The 19,183-nt window shown below is 41.7% G+C and overlaps 1 protein-coding gene across 2 annotated transcripts in view; it reads right to left on the bottom strand.

Annotated features, from left to right (window-relative positions):
* Window positions 1–1,208: 1,208 nt before the first annotated feature.
* Window positions 1,209–19,183, bottom strand: part of GRM4 (glutamate metabotropic receptor 4) — a 618,169-nt gene continuing 600,194 nt past the window's right edge. For both annotated transcript variants that reach the window (XM_060231489.1, XM_060231490.1), the window contains one exon: window positions 1,209–2,115. In XM_060231489.1, the coding sequence (XP_060087472.1) occupies window positions 2,066–2,115 (50 nt within the window). In that variant the 3' untranslated portion in view covers window positions 1,209–2,065. The remainder of the gene's footprint in view (window positions 2,116–19,183) is intronic.

Here is a 19,183-nt window from a genome sequence, read left to right as displayed (position 1 = left end):
GGGGAGGTCTAACAACAGCAGAGTAAAGTGATATCATAACTTTGCATGATCTGGACCCTATACTTATGTTGATACAGCCCAAAATTGCATTTGCCTTTTTAGCTGCCACATCACACTGCTGACTCATGTTCAGTGTATGGTCCACTAAGACCCTTAGTTTCTTTTCATACATACTACTGCCAAAACAAGTCTCCCCCATCCTATAATTATGCATTTGATTTTTCCTCCCTAAATACAGAACTTTACATTTATCCCTGTTAAAATTCCCCAAAGCAAAAATCTAGCCCTGATTGTCCTCTACTTCATTAGAGCAGGAGATGCTCAGAAGAGTCCAGGAGGAGAAACCTTTGGGTCTATAGGGAGCACACATTTGGAAACAGCTGCCTCTATCACAGAAGGATGCTTGACTATGAACTCTACAACATTTTGTGACTGGCCCCAGCCCCACAGTAGCCATTTTGTGGAGGCACTCACTTGCTGTTTAAAAATCCAAAGATGCTCAGAGTCTCAATAAGGTTGGGAATCCATGGTTTCTGTGTTTGAACTTTACACATCACCCAATTTGGTACACGGAGTGAATCCAACAAGTAAATCCACATAAGGTTACCCTTGTTAAGGTGATGTATCTGATACAGGGAGCTTTGACTCCTATGAACATATACCCCAAAAATCTTGTTAGTCTTTAAGGTGCTACTGAACTCAAATCTGTTCTATTGTTTGTATCTGAAGAAGTGTGCATGCATATGAAAGCACCTACCTTGAATAAAACTTTGTTAGTCTTAAAGGTGCCACTGGACTCACACTTTGTTCTACTGCAGATCAACATGGCTACCCTCTTAGGTACCAATTTCATTAACTTAGTTTCAGTCCATAAAACAGAAGTGATACAGTCTTACCCCTTAAGGATAAATGATCTTTGAGTTGTACCATTTTTTGTGCATATGAACAATTTCTTATGGGTACCAGAATTTTCAGTCTCCTGAACACATAGGTTCTTCCATTTCTTTGCACATGCTGATCTATTCCCTCTGTGGATGCTTTCTGAAATTTCCTGTATACATACACATATGAGGCTCGGGGCTAGAGATAAAATACAGCCAAGGTGATAAAGTTATGATATTCTTTATATGACCACAGTATTTATTTTTGTAAAGCAACACATTCTTAGCCTTTGATTTACAAACCAATTTCAAGTATGACAATACAACTCCTGAGTGCAAAACCATGGTTTTTATTAGAAATAATCTGGTATAAAAATGATCATGCTCTACACATCGTCATTAAATAAGTCATAAACATCCAGGCACTGAACTTTTGTTTTTTTTGTTTGTTTTTTATCATTTTTGATTGGTCAGTACATTAAAGCAGACATATTTCAATCCATATGGTCATCACATACATTAATTTACCACCTATAGAAATCAGCACTTGAACACAGTCTAGGTTTTGTTTTCATTTTTGTTGTTGTTGATGTTTTTTTAAAGGAATTTTTACTATTTTTGCAACACACAGAATTTGGTAAGGAGGAGAGGGGGAAGACAGAAGGGAAAGCAAGGTGGGAAAAGAATGAAGAAGTCAAAAGACAGGAATGAGAAAATAAAAAAGAAAGGAAAAAATGGGAGAAAGAAAGACTCTTTACAACCACAAACCATCTCACAAACTTTTGGGGAAAAGAGAAACTTATCCTTATTCTTTTTTTTATTTTTTTCCCTTTTGCGAAGATATAGAAAAAACAAAAAAACCCAAAAAGTTGATAAAGATCTGTCATCTTCTTTCCCTGGGTGTGATGTTCACCCTATTGGCCTGTCCTCTTCCTCCAGTAGAAGGCGAATAATTCATGTGAGGATGGTTTGTTCTTCCTGCTGCTGTTGGTGGCCATCTTCTTGAAGAGCTGCCTTCCAACAGCCCAGCCATCAGAACCGAGCACCCATGATGCCTTCTTGGAATCCTGTTTTGCTTCTCTCCCTCCCTAGCACCGCAACATCTGTGTGGAAGGGCTCAAATCCATTTTCTGGTTCTTCCTCTTCAGCAGCCCTTTTCTGTGGTCAGTTGCCACTAGCTGGATTTAAATTGCATGGTTGCTATAGCTGACATAAGTCTGTTTGGTAGCCAGAGCTGGAAGAAGAGAGAAACCACACAGGTATTATTAATCAATCCTTTTATTCAGAAGAACATAAGAAAAGCCATGTTGGATCAGGCCAATGGCCAATCCAGTCCAACACTCTGTGTCACACAGTGGCCAAAACCCAGGTGTAATCAGGAAGTCCACCAGTGGAGCCCAAACTCCAAAAGCTCTCCCACTATGTCTCTCCCAAGCACTAGGAATACAGAGCATCATGGCCGCAGACATAGTGGGTACCTTGTGCGTACCCCAGACATAGCTGGGGCTTGTGGCTGATAACCACTGATGAACCTCTGCTCCATACCTTTATCCAATCCCCTCTTGAAGATGACTATGCTTGTAGCTGCCACTATGTCCTGCAGCAGTGAATTCCATGTGCTAATTACTCTCTGGGTGAAGAAGTACTTCCTTTTATCTGTTCTAAACCTACCGCTCATCAATTTCATTGAGTGTCCATGAATTCTTGTATTGTGAGAAAGGGAGAAAAGTACTTCTTTCTCTGTCCCATGCATAATTTTGTAAACCTCTATCATGTTACTTCTCAGTTGTTGTTCATCCAAGCTAAAGAGCCCTAACCTCTTTAACTTTTCTTCATAACCTTTCTTCAGTGCTCTTTTTTGCACCTTTTCCAATGCTATAATATCTTTTTTGAGGTGCAGTGACCAAAACTGTACACAGTATTCTAAATGAGGCCACACTATAGATTTATACAGTGGCATTATTGTACTGGCTCCTTTCCAAATATGGAATCTGAAGCTAATGTTTAACCATAACCGAAGACCACTACCCTCATAGTGCTTCTAATGGGTTGATCTATGGAACTGATTAACTTAGACCAATGGAAAATCCAGTACTTAGGCTGTCTGTACATGGCAAGAAGCAGGAGAAGGGTAACTAATCAAAATCCTGGCTTTTGTTAATCTCTAGCCTATGACTTTCTTCTTGCAGAGTTCTGACACTGAACACAAGCTGATCTTTACAAATGGAAACTGCTCTTTATGAGTCATGTTCATGCTTGCTATCATTGAACATGTATGAACAAGGAAGCTGCCTTACACCAAGTCAGACCATGTAACTCAACATTGTCTATCTTAACTAGCAATGGCTGGCTGAGATAGTAGGGAGAGTAAGGTCTTCCCAGCACCTGCTGATTCAGGTCCTTTATATAGAGGTGACAAGGATTTAGTATGTGCTTTTGACTTTCCCCCTAAATTTTTAATTTTTACAAAATTTATACCCTGCCTTTCTGCCTTCCTAAGCGCCACCACTGTGCCTAACAAATTAAAACATATCTAATAACATTACATCTTAAAAAATATTAAAACCAACAAAATCCCTACATTATTAAAACTAGAGCTCAAATTCATGCAAAAACATAAAAACAATAATTAGAATATTAGGCTGGAAGAAGGATCACTGAGGAAACACTAAATGAAAAAAATAAGTCTTCACCCGCTGGCAGAAGATGGCAATAGAAGGGGACAGATAAATCTCCCTGGAGAAAGAGTTCCAGTTTTTTGATGCCACAACTTAGAAGGCCTTCTCCCAGTTCCCACTTGCCTAATTTCAAAACGTGAAGGTACCTGAAGCAGTGCCTCCAAAGGCGATTGTAATGGTTTGGTAGGTTTATAAGAGAAATAGGTGGTCCTTCAGGAATGTTGGTCCCAAACCATAAATGGCTCTAAAGATCAGCACCAGCGCCTTGAATTGCACCTGGAAACAAGTTGGGAGCCAGTGTAGATGGACCAAGACTGGAGTGATATAGTCCCATTATCCATTTCAGTCAACATCCTGGCTGCAGCATTATATACTCTACCACTATATGACCATCTCAATGCTAATGTAAAGTCCAAGGTGGAACAGATGTAAGAGATTTTATCTGAACAAATAGTTAACAGTGGGTTACCAAGTAGTCCATCTCCTCCTGCAGGCCAGACCCCAGCAGGCTTCTGACCACCCAGAAAAGCTCTACTCGCTTATGCTGTGCAAATGAAATAGTGGCAGAAAAGTGTTGTTTCTTTGCCATCATCAATGCCACAGAGTAAACTTTAAAATGAATTTATGCCAGTGTCTTATCAGATTTGTCCCAAGTCTTCCTCCACTGTCACTATAGGAAAGGGTTTCAAACTCATTTGTTATGAGGGCCAGACTGACATAGAATCATAGAGTTGAAAGGTACCTCCAGGGTCATCTAGTCCAACCCCCTGCACAATGCAGGAAACTCACAACCCAACCCAACCCCCCCCCCCCCCCCAATTCACAGGATCTTCATTGCTGTCAAATGGCCATCTAGTTTCTGTTTAAAAACCTCCAAGGAAGGAGAGCCCACCACTTCCTGAGGAAGTCTGTTCCACTGAGGAATCACTCTAACTGTCAGGACGTTCTTCCTAATGTTGAGCCGGAAATTCTTTTGTTTTAATTTCACCCCATTGGTTCTGGTCCTACCTTCTGGGGCCACGGAAAACAATTCCACACCATCCTCTATATGACAGCACTTCAGGTACTTGAAGATGTGATCATATCACCTCTTAGCCGCCTCCTCTCCAGGCTAAACATCCCCAGCTCCTTCAACCTTTCCTCATAGGACTCTGTCTCCAGACCCCTTATGATCTTTGCTGCCCTATTCTGGACATGCTTCAGCTTGTCTATATCCTTCTTAAAATGTGTCCAAAACTGAACACAATGGGTTGAAATTGAAACCATTCACCAGCACTATTTGGGTGCAATCTGTCAACCAGTTACAGATCCACCTAATGGTAACAGGATCCAAACCACATTTTATCAACTTGTCAACAAGGATAGTATGTGGAACCTTATCAAAAGCCTTACTGAAATCAAAATAAACGATGTTTACAGCATTCTCCTGATCCAGCAAGGTAGTCACTTTCTCAAAAAAAGAGATCAGGTTAGTCTGATATGACTTGTTCTTGAGAAACCCATGCTGGTTCTTAGTAATCACATCCATTCTTTCTAAATGTTCCAGGACCGTCTGTTTGATTATTTGTTCTAAAACTTTTCCAGGGATAGATGTCAAGCTGACGGGCCGGTAGTTACCCGGACCCTCCTTTTTCCCCTTCTTGAAAATGGGGACAACATTTGTCTGCTTCCAATCTCCTGGCACCTCTCCTGTTCTCCAAAAATTCTCAAAAATAATAGCCAGAGAGGCTCAGAAATTACATCTGCAAGCTCTTTTAGAACCCTTGGATGCAATTCATCTGGCCCTGAGGACTTAGTTCCATTTAAAGAAACTAGGTGTTTATGTACTGCCCCTATGCTGATCCTAGGTTGGAACTCATACCCTCCTTATATGTTCTGTCTTTGCCATGTGAGATAAATGAGACCTTGTCAAGTCAGGACATGTGTGTCATAAAACGTACTGTCAGGTAGTAGAGATATAAACTTAGTAAAGGACACAGACAAACACAAAGATTTTTTAAAAGCTTTAAATAAAATATGCTTAAAACTTTAGCACTCATTGGTCTTAAAGGTGATTTCTTTGTATCTCTTCCATGGGATCCAAGGAACTGGGCAAAGGAAGCTCTGGCTCTTTCCTTCCTTCCCCAGGGGACCAGGAGGGGGAGGAGCCTCAGCCAATAGAAGGAAGAGAGGCTCAGTAGCTATGCTGCGCAATTCAGAGAGCATGGAAAAGCCAAGCTGTTCTTCCTTCCTTCTTCCCCAAGGGAAGAGCCTCAGCCAATGGAGAAAATAGAGGCTTTGCTCTGTAGCTCCTGTGTGACTGAACAAACCTAACAAAACAAGCTGTGATGCAGAAGGAAGCAAGAGAGAGGGAGAAGGAAGCAAATGACAGCCAGTTGCTCAGGGGCCTGATAGGAACCCTCTGAGACTTGTTTCAGCCCCCAGGCTGCATATTTGACACCCCTGCTTTAGAGCCAGTTTGGTGTAGTGATTAAGTGTGGTTTAAGTGTAGTGGTTAACTGGGTTTGATTCCCCACTTCTCCACAAGCATCTGCTGGAAGGACTTTGGGTCAGTCATAACTCTCCCAGAGCTGTTCTGCTCAAGAGCAGTTCTTGGAGAGCTCTCTTAGCCCTACCTATCTCACATGGTGTCTGTTGTGGGGAGGGGAAGAGAAAGGAGATTGTAAGCCACTCTGAGACTCCAAGTGAAGGTTAGGGTATAAATCCAATCTCTCTTTTTCTTCCTCTACCCATCTCCCTTGTCTTTTCATCCTCAGTAAACAAAGGGGACACTTGGGTTCTAACACTTGAGAGAGAGAGCTTGTGAAAAACTGTGTCAACCACCCAGGATTTCCAGAGATCAGCTAAGGCATCAACAAAAAAATGAGCCATAACAACAGAAAAATCCCCATGAGCTGTCAAAAAGCCATTTGGACCAATCTGGCACTGTGAGAAAATCATTTTAATAGATCACCCTTACTGAGTCTTGGTATTCCTGTAAGTCTAAACCAAAGCAACAAGTGATCTGTCCATGACAAAGAAATTGTCATCAATTCCTATACCCTAAGACCTCATTCTTCCTGTCCAGAACAAAATACAAAAGCAAGTATGTGACCTAAACAATTAATGGACCCAGTTATTACCTGACATGGACCCATGGTTTTCATGGAGGCCATGAAATCCTGAGCTGCTTCTGACAGGACTAACTCATCATGAATGTTGAAGTCCTTCAAGACAACTAGCCTAGGAATCCTCAATACCACTCCTAAGACCATCTCTGTCAACTCTGGCGGGAAGAGTTTTAGACCAGGGGTGGCTAACGGTAGCCCTCCAGATGTTTTTTGCCTACAACTCCCATCAGCCCCAGCCAGCACGGCCAATGGCTAGGGCTGATGGGAGTTGTAGGCAAAAAACATCTGGAGAGCTACCATTGGATACTCCTGTTTTAGACAGTGAATTGGGCAGTGTACCAACTGAATCCCAACCCTGTCTCTTTTAAATTGAATTGCTTTTCATTGTGCTTGGAACATAAGGGAAATCTGAAGGGAGAAAGTGGCTTATTTTAGTCCTGGGGAGAATCTGACATAGACTGCACCCATTCTGTGGGGGAACAATCTGAGAGTTAGGGAGAAATGAGAAAAGACAATATAAGATACAAGTGAGCAGCAGTGCTTGGAGAATAGGGCTCGCACTGAGCAATTTACTTCTCCCATGGGGTGTAGTATGCATTAAACTGCAAGAGATAAAAGAAAGAAGAAGAGAAAAAAAGAAATTATTTCCCTGGTTTTACTTCAGGCATTGAAGTCTGTGATGAGTTGCTCTTAATTAAATACCCACTTCCAGATGGGAAGCTGACTCCTGTGAGATAATGGATAACCTCCCTTATGGACATGAGAACAGAACAGCCAGTCTCCTTGTATTTGTCCAAGGAATGAAGGTGAAAATGGGTCACATTTGGACTACAGGAAAGCTTTTTAAAAGGATGGATGGAGAAACCTCAGGGCAGGGAAAGGATTTGACATATTAGCCAGACAAGAAAGGAGTTTTCAGGCCAGATGTACACTTTTCTAAGACCTGCAGCTCTGAGATTTTGTTCTGAAAGAGTATAGTACCAGGCCTTCTAACAATTAGGTAACTCCACCCAATTTGACATGAACAATCTCTACCTACTGGTGTCCTTCCCAAATTCTTTCCCTGCTCTCTTAATATAAACTCTAACTTGTTTACTTTCTAATTTCCAAGGACTCTGTGAAGCTAAGATAGCATTAGAAATGGAAGTATCTGGCAAAGTAGTTTGCTGTGTATTTCCTTGCTGAATTTCTACTCCTTATATTTTGCTTGTAATCTGGTCAATGCCACTCAGTTTTAAATCTTCTTGCTCTTTGATATTATAGAACATTGAATTTTATTGGATTACCATCAGCCTTGGCATGTTACTTTAGCTTTGCATTTTTAGTTTTAGCTTCATTTTTCTTTGAACACCTGAAGGAAGGTTCTTTTATGAAAGCTAAAGGCTCAATTCAAGCATTTTAAATATTAATTGGTTTAGGAAAAAATCAACTTACTTGCTCTGTGTTTGCATTTTATTCCAACAAAGAAGACATGGCAAAGATTTCAGGGTAGAACCAATGGCCCTTTGGCCACCCAATTTCAGAGCCTATGAATAAACTGAACCCTGGTTCAACACACAGTATTCAGTGCACTTGCAATCCCACAATGAGGGAACTGGTGCTGTCCTGGGGCTGTTTTGGATTGGGAAGCTGGTGCAGGGAAAGGCTGAAGCCCCTTTCTCCATGCACTGTGATTCCAATCTAAATTGGGCCGCAGTATACTTAGGAACTTGATTCACACAGGCCATGTTTGAGTGTGAGATCATCAGAGTTGGGTCCAGGAAAGCCAGAGTCAACTAGTGTCAAAACATTTGAGTTTTGGATATACTTTTAAGAAGCCTTAAAAGGTGGAGGAGGGAGAAGAAGTAAGACAAACATCCACCAGGTACAGTTTTTAAAAGCACGACTCCAAAATAAAAATGTAAACTAGACATTTGGTACAAACAATTTTTGATGGAGTGTGTTAAACCTAAAGAATGTTCTCTGGGTAGATGTAAAGTCAACAGTGATTTCAAAAAGTTTAGCATAATGCCATCTTTCCCCTTGAAATGATATTTCCACATTCAAGCTCCAACTTCTCCCTCTTCCTACCCAGTTAGCACTATAGGACTAGGCTGCTGTCACCCTCTGTATTACTGACTTTGGAGAATGGGACAGCTGTTTAATATCTGACAGTACATTCCATAAACTGCATTTGAGGGATTGCCCCAGCCTTGTCTGGCAAGTCTAAGGCAGAAAACAGAAGCTGAATGGTGTTGGTTTTTCTCCACCTGTGATGATGCCTTCTTGACAAATGAATCTTATTGAAGATTTCAGTCACTGTTACCCTCAGATAACGATTAGATGGGCCATAAGAAATTAGAGCTGACAGCACTATTTGTTAGCCACAGTGTTTTCATAGCCAATCTGCCTGCAATCAAGCCCTGCAAATTATTTATTCTCTTGTTTATTTAAAGATACGTGACCTGCCATTGACAGAGTGAAAAATGTTCCTTCCTTCCCCTGCTGACAATTCCATGGTATCTCCTGTCCCCAGCATTAACCATGCGATCACTGTCTGATATGTTCCCCACGTTGCTTTCTCACTCATGTAACAAGCAACGCCACCTTCCATTTGGACTGAGTTGTCACATTCAAAATGCAAAGCACTTGAGAGTCTGAGGTGACACAGACTGGTGGATGGCTTCTTTCTCTTTGTGGTTCTCTGTCTGAGGCACATACTGCCAGAAGTAGGGAAATGGATCACACAAAGGTCTCTTCCTGAGACCAAGCATTTTGAAGTTTGTTGAAGGTGGCTGGTGATCATGGCTTGACCAAGGTTCAGGGCTTGCCCTATAGAGAGCTACCATGATTACCAGACCTCCTAGTGGAGGCAGGGGTCTCCTGCTGCCAGGACTCATTGCCCTGCCACCGATTAGCTAAGTGATTATGCTTATTTAGAAACAGAGTGTCTGACTAATTTCGCACTTTCACAGAGATTCAGAGAAACCAACTCTATGATTTTATGATTTTAGTGTAAAATGTCAGCTTGGGGACAGAGTTAAACCAGGATTAAAAGTCTAGTGTGAAATTGGTCTCTGACCTCTATTCTCTGTTCTGCCACTGAAGTCTTGATGGCTTAGTAAAAACACTGGGAGTTGGTCAACATCTAAATAATTAAAGCATCATTTCAGTGACAGTTCTCACATGTAATTCATGAGGTGGCTCTCAAAGAAGGACTGCTTCATCCACCATGGCAGATAGCACTGCATTTACTGATGATGTACAAAATAACATTTGATACATATATGTGAACACTGAGATATGGTCGCAAAGAACTAAAACCACTTGCAGAGGCCTCAAAAGCTATCCAATAGGGATAAGTTTCTGGTCTTGATATAATACACTGCCAGTTCTGGTTCTACTTTAATAACTTATAAGGTCATGTTCACATTCTTATATCACTATGGCTGCGGTCACACACACTAAATAATGCACTTTCAATCCACTTTCAGTGCACTTTCCAACTGGGTTATACCAATTCACACAGTAAAATCCAGTTGGAAAGAGCATTGAAAGTGGATTGAAAGTGCATTATTTAGTGTGTGTGCGACTGCAGCCTATGTATCTCTAACCTCTGCTCTATTCTGAATGTGAATTTTGTTTTCCCTGTGTCTGCACATGCTGCATTGTGCATTGTGTATGTGTATTACAATTAATCTCTGCTTAGTAGCCTTTTCCTGCAGAATTAGATACAGAGGAACCAGCTATGTTTAGTTGAAATTGGGGAGGCATTTTGTATAAACTTGGTTATTATTTCAAATGTTAAGAATTAGAAGAACTCTGCTAGATCAGGCATTGATCCAGCATCCTGTTTCCCACCTGAAGAAGCTGAAAAATTAGGCATGAGGGCAAAAGCCTTCATGAATTGCTTACCTCCCAACAGGTAGTGGCACTAGGCTTCTAAATAGGAATGGGCATGAACTGGCTCACAAGCAGTATTAGCAACTTCTGCTGTTGGAGCAGTGCAAAAAACTCTTTCATGTCGTGTGAGAACCCCATGGACAGAGCAGAGGAAGAAGGCTCTGAGACCCTCAGTGACAATGTGCTGGGGATGTCTGCCAGGAAGGAAGCTGTGTTTGGTGCCCAGGGACGGGGCCCTCTGGCACACAGGAGGATGGGGGCTTCTTCCCCCCACTACGACCATTCCTTCCACCCACTTTCATCCTCATGATACTGAACCCAAAAACACCCAAAGCACACAGAGAGATAAAAGATCAAAAAAGGAGGGGGTAGGGTGAGGAGTTGGGTGAGGGGGATGTATAAATGTGGGTCCTCAGCCGAGTCACCCACCAGCTATGCCTGACTGCCACAAACACCTAAAGCCCACAGTAGAGACAGAAGATCAGAAAAAGAGGGATGGGATGAGGGGTTTGTGTTAATGTGGTCCCTTAGCCAAGGCACCCACAAGGCACCCACCCCAGCACCTGGTGAGAGTGGAGAGGCTGTGTGGATCAGAGCCCTGACCCACAAACACCCAAAGCCTAAACTAAAATGTCATTGATGCTCTAGCTTTTTCTTAACAAATGGACTGGTTTACTTTTAACTGGACTTTTATTACAATTCTAAAAATTCACAATAGCTGCATTATGATATGGGTACAGGACTGAGGAACAGCTGTACGACTAAGAAAGGAACAAGAATATATTCAGCTTTGTAAATGGACAACAGTTTATGATTTCTGTTTTCTTTGCCCACTGTTTAAATCATGACTAATCTGAATAGGTAAATGGGTAACTTTGCAAGCATATACAGTAGGAAGCACTGATGTGTCTGTATTATGTCTGTATTATGTGTCTGTATTAATGCACAAAATATTTCCCATGCAGACTGTGCTGGTCTGATACACACTGAAGCAGGTCGAAATCAGAATGCATTTGTAACTGTCACAGTAATTTACACTAAGCACTTTTCATCTCCAGATGTCAAAGGACAAGGTAAAGGCAAGCCTAGAGAGACAAGTGACTCATAATCTTATTAAATGGAAATTTACCTGTGGACTGTCAGAGAAACTGCAAAGAGACAGAAGAGAGGGACAGACACTGAAAATTAAGCCGATGGAAATGTAGCTATTTTAAAAAGTAGCGAAGCAATTAGACTACTCCCTTCCCTTTAGAGCTGGTTTATGTAGAGAAAGACACACAGTGAGTTTTGCATGAGCAATGTTCACTGACTGTTATGCTTTTCTTATTAGATCTTATGCCTAGGAAAGGTCTGGAAAAAGCCTTTGAATATTCTTTCATGCTGACAGCCTGGAGTCTCATGGCTGGAATAAGCACAGGCCTTACATTGTGCTGGCCCAACCTTGTTTCCTCTGGTGTCTGTAACAGCAGGACAGATCCATAACACTCCAGCAGGAATGTCAGACTATGCAAACAGTACCTTATGAAGCTGTAAGTGTATCAGTAATGTCCAAGCACTATCGACTAATGATGGATTATGTTCTGACTGGCAGTTCAGAAATGGAGCATGTATAAATTGTGTTGGTTTCTACTTTTCATAGAACCAGTGGTTGTGGAAATGATATTGTTTCATAGAACCAGTGGTTATGGTAAAAATAAAAGAAGTAAGAAATAACAGAGATATTATTGTGGGGGTCTGCTATAGACCACCAAGCCAGGCAGAGGACTTGGATGAGATACTCCTACAACAGATTGCAAAGTTCTCCAAGAGAAGGGATACAGTGATCATGGGAGATTTCAATTACCTGGACATCGGTTGGAAGTCCAACTTTGCTAAAAATGAAAGGTCAAATAGATTCCTGACTTGTCTTGCTGACAACTTCCTTTTCCAGAAAGTGAAGAAGGAAACAAGGGGATCTGCTATCTTGGATTTGATTCTCACCAACAAGGAAGACTTGATTGAAGAAGTGGAAATAGTGGGCACCCTGGGCAGTAGTGACCATGTGATTCTGGAATTTACAGTCTTAAGGAAGGGAAAAGCTATACGTAGTTAGACTTATAGGTTGGACTTCAGAAAGGCAAACTTCAATAAACTTAGAACTATGCTGAGTAAAATCCCATGGTCAGAAATACTTAGGAAGAAGGGGGTTCAAAAGGGGTGGGAGTTTCTTAAAAGCGAATACTGAAAGCACAATCACAGACGATTCCTATGAGAAGAAAAAATGGAAAAAGCCTAAAGAAGCTGAGTTGGCTCCATAAACAGCTCTCTAAAGACTTGAGAAATAAAAAAGACTCCTTTAGGAATTGGAAGGAGGGCCTTATAACCAAGGATGAATTTAAACAAATCACCAGTGCCTGTAGAGAAAAAGTTAGGAAAGTTAAAGCTCAGTATGAGCTTAGGCTGGCCAAAGATGCTAAAAACAACAGAAAAAGGGTTCTTTTCTTATGTTCAGAGTAAGAAAAAGAACAAGGACATGGTAGGCCCATTGTGAGGGCAGGAAATTGTAACCGGTAATGAAGAGAGGGCAGAACTGCTCAATTCCTACTTTTCCTCAGTCTTCTCTTCTGAGGAAAATGGTGCTCAACATGGCAAAAACAGAACATATAAGGAGAATATGAAGTTCCAACCTAGGATCAGCATAGGGGTAGTACATAAACACCTAGTTTCTTTAAATGAAACTAAGTCCTCAGGGTCAGATGAACTGCATCCAAGGGTTCTAAAAGAGCTTGCAGATGTAATTTCGGAGCCTCTGACTATTATTTTTGAGAATTCTTGGAGAACAGGAGAGGTGTCAGAAGATTGGAGGCGGGCGAATGCTGTCCCCATCTTCAAGAAGGGGAAAAAGAAGGATCTGGGTAACTACCAACTCGTCAGCTTGACATCTATCCCTGGAAAAGTTTTAGAACAAATCATCAAACAGTTGATCCTGGAACATTTAGAAAGAATGGATGTGATTACTAAGGGCTAGCATGGGTTTCTCAAGAACAAATCATGACGGACTAACCTGATATCTTTTTTTTTTTTTTTTTGAGAAAGTGACTACCTTGCTGGATCAGGGGAATGCTGTAGACATAGTTTATCTTGATTTCAGTAAGGCTTTTGATAAGGTTCCACATACTGTCCTTGTTGACAAGTTGGTAAAATGTGGTTTGGATCCTGTTACCATTAGGTGGATCTGTAACTGGTTGATGGATCGCACCCAAAGAGTGCTTGTGAATGGTTCCTCATCCTCTTGGAGACGAGTGACAAGTGGAGTGCCTCAAGGATCTGTCTTGGGACCTGCTTTGTTCAACATCTTCATCAATTATTTGGATGAAGGAATAGAGGGAATGCTTATTAAGTTTGCAGATGATACTAAATTGGGAAGGGTTGCAAATACAGTAGAAGATGGAAACAGGATACAGGATGACTTTGACAGGCTGGAAAACTGGACTAAACCCAATAAAATTAATTTTAACAGGGATAAATGTAAAGTTCTGAATTTTGGTAGGAAAAATCCAATGCATGGTTATAGGATGGGGGAGACTTGTCTTAGCAGTAGTATGTGCCAAAAGGATCTAGGGGTCTTAGTAGATCATACACTGAACACGAGTCAACAGTGTGATGTGGTGGCTAAAAAGGCAAATGTAATTTTGGGCTGTATCAACAGATCACATGAAGTGATGGTATCACTTTACTCTGCTCTGGTAAGACCTCACCTGGAGTATTGTGATCAGTTTTGGGCACCACATTTTAAGAAGGATATAGACAAGCTGGAAAGGGTCCAGAGGAGGGTGACAAAGATGGTGAGGGGTCTGGAGAACGAGTTCTATGAGGAAAGGTTGAAGGAGCTGGGGATGTTTAGCCTGGAGAGGAGGTTGCTGAGAGGTGATATGATCACCATCTTCAAGTACTTGAAGGGTTGTCATCTAGAGGATGGTGTGGAATTGTTTTCTGTGGCCCCAGAAGATAGTACTAGAACCAATGGGTTGAAATTAAATTGAAAGAGTTTCCAGCTCAACATTAGGAAGAACTTCCTGACCATTAGAGCAGTTCCTCAGTAGAACAGGCTTCCTTGGGAGGTGGTGGCTAGATGGCCATCTGACAGCAATGAAGATCCTATGAATTTAGGGGGCGGTGTTTGTGAGTTTCCTGCATTGTGCAGAGGGTTGGACTAGATAACCTGGAGGCCCCTTCCAACTCTATGATTCTATGATTCTGAGAGCAGAAATGCTTGATACCACCTTGGCTTAGTGACTTCCAAATAGCAAAATGTTTAACACCCAAGAGTTTTTGGGAGATCTATATTTTTGAGCTTTTATGGCCTGCATCGTGCAGCTATTTTGTTCACTTTTGTCTACTATCAGTCAATTAAAAAAGAAAAATAAGATTTTTCATCACAATCAGAAGCCCAGATGGTTAAAAGTGTTCACCAGAGGATTGAGTATAACTCTCTTCTGCATTAATTCTGCTTGTTGTTTTATTCTTTCTTTGGTACTGACTGTGATTCCAGCCTTATGTGGCTGATGCTGCAGAGAGAGGCAGCGACCAGACTAGACCTGACTGAGAGAGAGACTTGTGCACTCACAAGGCAGAGCAGAGGAAGCTACCCCAACATAGGCACCTTGGATGACTGAAATGTTTTGCCACTGAGATGCAAAGTTTAAAAACACCCACCCCAGTCTGTCCTTTCTGGGTAGGCTTCGGTGGGATGGCAGGTTTGCCAATGCAAAAATCTAGTTCAGATTACACAGCAGAGGCTTTGTTGTGAATACATATCACTTTCCCAAAAAGAAGTGGGAGAGGTATCAGTTTTATTAAGAATTGGGGGGGGGGGGAATGGGGAAGATATGAGAGAGTGCTGGGATGTTTATGAAGTTGTGGGAACATGGGGAAAAACATGATTACAATGGGTGATGCAAGTGGATTTTTAAGATAATGTGAAGGACCCCTGTGTGAAGTATTTGGATAACACAGGAAAACCATGCATGATCTCATATTTCTAAGATGCAAAATACAGCTATCTTCCTTGCTTATTCAGAGTAAACCAAGCCACTGACAGTATAATCCTATGCCTCATTTCTCTAGTATAAGCCAACTGAACTGGTCTATTCTGCTTAAGATAACAATGGGAATTATGCAAACGTATAACTGTGGTTTCATAGAGGTGCAGCAAATCTTGAGATTGCCCTAAATTATACTCCATCCTTGCTTCTTTACTTATGTTTTATTTTGTTCTTCACACACAAATAAACTTCTTAATGGAAGCACTGAGTTGGATCAAGGCACAAGAATTATGTAAGGTCCATCTTCCAGTCTCACCCTTCCCCTCAACAAATAGCCATTTCCTATTCCACACCTGCTTGTCAGTTGCAGAAAAAGTCTGGTCAGTTTCAACAGTGAATTTTTTTCGTCCTTTGCCTGCCTTCCTTTCTGTTCCCTTTCATTCAATGAACTAATGCTAAAATGCATTTGCGAAACCTGAATCACGAGGATTTAAATGGAAGGTGCTTGCTGGTTGCTAATAGGCAACTGTGATAGGGTGGAAACAGCATCTAAAGTCAAGTTTAAAGGCTTACTGCTTGGAAAATCTGCAGTAAACTGTGCGTGCATAATGGGCCAATGAATTTTAGTTATTGTAGATTTTCTGGGCTGTATGACCATGGTCTTGGCATTATGAGACCTGACATTTTGCCAGCAACTGTGACTGGCATCCTCAGGGATATAGCCCAGAAAACTGGAGTTCTCTCTGGGTCAAAGGACATTTTGTTCCACGGTCTCCAACTTCCAATTTAACTGGAAGAATGAATCCTAGAATTGGAGTATACAGTTTTCTGCAGCTTTCTATTCCTTCAAGGTCATTTAAGTATTTTTCCTGTTCTATATTACCAAGGTGCACATGTGCATTAATAAAGCTTTTCAAGAAAGCAGGATTCTTTTTGTGCAGTATTTTACTGATGCACATTTATACTCTTAACTACTGGCACAACAATACACAAAAAGAATGATGAAGCATCAGTTCATACAGACCTCCATATAGTCATACAGTTACATCAATGGCAATGGTGGTAAGACATAAAAGAACTGAAGGGACTAAAGCTGTGGTAAACTGCACATGTGCAAGTACTCCATGCCAAATATAGAAATCTAAAATAAATAAAAAAACAGAATACTGAAGGATTCCAAATGCATTGGCTACTCATAGGAAACCAGACTTGGTAATATGGAATCCTAAAATTTGGAAAGAAATATGTATGAGGAGAATTTTGGAAACATCCCTATTTAACCTCATCTGTTCTCCCAAGAACACATTCTAAAACCTTTGTCTCATAATATGTGCAAATCTCATTAGGAGAGTCATCTGAAATGCCCTATTGCACCTGGACACTTGGACTTTCATTCTTACATTTGGATCTTTCTCTACATGTTGTTGCCTTTGAAAACTAACCAGAAGCTTCAGTTGATTCAAAACAGAGCAGCACGACTGTTGGCTGCATGAGCTATGAAGAACAGTGTGCCAGTTTTGAAAGAACACTGGATAAACAGAAGTGGACACTTTGGTGACAAAGCCAGTGTGTTTGCAGTCGCAGTTTAACCTGCTGAAGTTTGCCTTTAAAGGCCTAAAACTCATGAAACCAGGGTGTCTGAAGAGTTGCCTCTTCCCATAACTATCCTGACAATCAGTTATGACCTTCTAAGCTACAGAGATCCTATTCTGATATGGTGGCTACCAGAGATGGTTTTATGTTATGGTATCTTGACTTTGGGACTGGTCAGAGTATGGTGGCCACTGCCTTACCTGGCTGGCCAGCCATCCTGGATTGGCTTGATCTCCTGCACTGAGCCTGAATAGACTCATCCCACCCCTTGTGATTCCATTTGAGGAAGTGGGGGTGGGCAACTGAGGCGGCTGCTCCAAGGCCCCCATCGGTTATCTTATGGTATCTTGACTTTGAAACTCTCTTCATTGCTATGATTTTATCACAATGTTATGACTTTGTGCTATCATGAGGTATGGTGTGATTTAAAGATACTGGAGTTTTGTGATCATATTTTAATGCAGCTTTTATCACTGGACTTTTAATTGTTGTTTTAAAATGATTCTTGGCTTTATTGTTTGAATTGAACAAGACTGGAAACAGACTTTTCAGCCTGTGTGATGAGGATGTGAGGTATAAATTTATTTATTTATTTATTTATTTATTTATTTATTTATTCCGTAATTTATATCCCGCCCTTCCCACAGAATGGCTCAGGACGGCTCACAACAACGAACAAATATTTTGAACAATCAAATGAATGAATAACATGTACTTCTTACTATGAGAAGTTGTTCCCTTCGGGTACAACTCAAGCCCAAGAAAAAATTAAAGCAGTCCCATCCCATTTTTCACAGCATGATATTGTGTGCAAATACAATTGTAAAAAGGTTTAATTTTTCCAAAATCAATTATGCTTTACAAAGAGTTCTCACGTATGTTGCTTGCCTTTCAGAAGGGAGAACTGAATCTAGTACTTGCATGTACAAGTGTGCAGAAGCAGATTTACAAAGGCAATAAGTCCCACAGCTTCCACTGAAGGCAATGAGAGTTCCAGGTAATTGGTGCCTCAAAACATTCAGACTAGCTGGATTTGCTATTCTTCTAAGAACTATTGGATTTTGCAAGGGTTCCCATCCCAGTGGGGAAAGAGGGAGAGTTGCCATGGAAACAGATTTCTACGGAAAAGCATGCCTCATTCCCTTTGCATTTGTTTTAGGTTTGGCAGCACGTGCTGCAAATATATGCTGGGTATAGATGGGAGACTGTATAAGCAGGAGAGAACATCGCCCCTATCATCTCATGCATCTCACGGACAGTGCTCTCCTCCCACATCAACCATGTTACAAGCAAGAAAACATGCCAAATAACAGTTTCTTCAAACTACTATGTCAAGGGCCCAGATCCTTATGTTTGGTTCTTTTAAAATATCAGCCCTTCTTCAATCAATTCCCTAGGAAGTAGGGATGCTACCCTCCAGGTGGGACCTGGAGATTCCATGGAATCACAACAGATCTCCAGACTACAGAGAGGCCCTGGAGAAAATGGCTGCTTTGGACTCAGGGACAGCCCTAGGGCCCACAGCACCCCAGGCAACCTTGCTGCCTTCCCCCCCCCCCTCTCCACGCCGCCCCTTTGGGACTGGGAAGGAGGGAAAGGAGTCCAGGAGAAGCGGCAGAAAGGGGGAAGAAGGCAGCAGTGATTTGGGGCGGGGAGGGAGGGCAAGGAGACTGGGAGAAGCAGTGAAAAGGGGGAAGAAGGCAGCAGCAATTTGGGGTGGGGAGGGAGGAGAAGGAGGCCAGGAGAAGCGATGGAAAAAGGGAAGAAGGCAGTAGTAATTTGAGGCACAGAGGGAGAGGAAGGAGGTCAGGAGAACTGGCAGAAAGAGGGAAGAAGGCAGCAGCGATTTGTGGCAGGGAGGGAGGGGAAGGAGGCGGGAGAAGCAGCAAGAAAGGGGGAAGAAGGCAGCAGTGATTTGGGGCAAGGAGGGAGCGGAAGGAGGTGGGGAGAAGCGATGGCAAAGGAAAGCAGCAATTTGGGAAGGGAGGGGAAGAAATTTTTTTAAACAAAAAGGT

This window comes from Heteronotia binoei, chromosome 2, assembly GCF_032191835.1.
Source record: "Heteronotia binoei isolate CCM8104 ecotype False Entrance Well chromosome 2, APGP_CSIRO_Hbin_v1, whole genome shotgun sequence".
In the NCBI taxonomy this organism is placed as follows: Eukaryota; Metazoa; Chordata; class Lepidosauria; order Squamata; family Gekkonidae; genus Heteronotia; species Heteronotia binoei.
The sequence above is the reverse complement of the archived record's forward strand: the minus strand, read 5'-3'. Positions and strand labels throughout refer to the sequence as shown.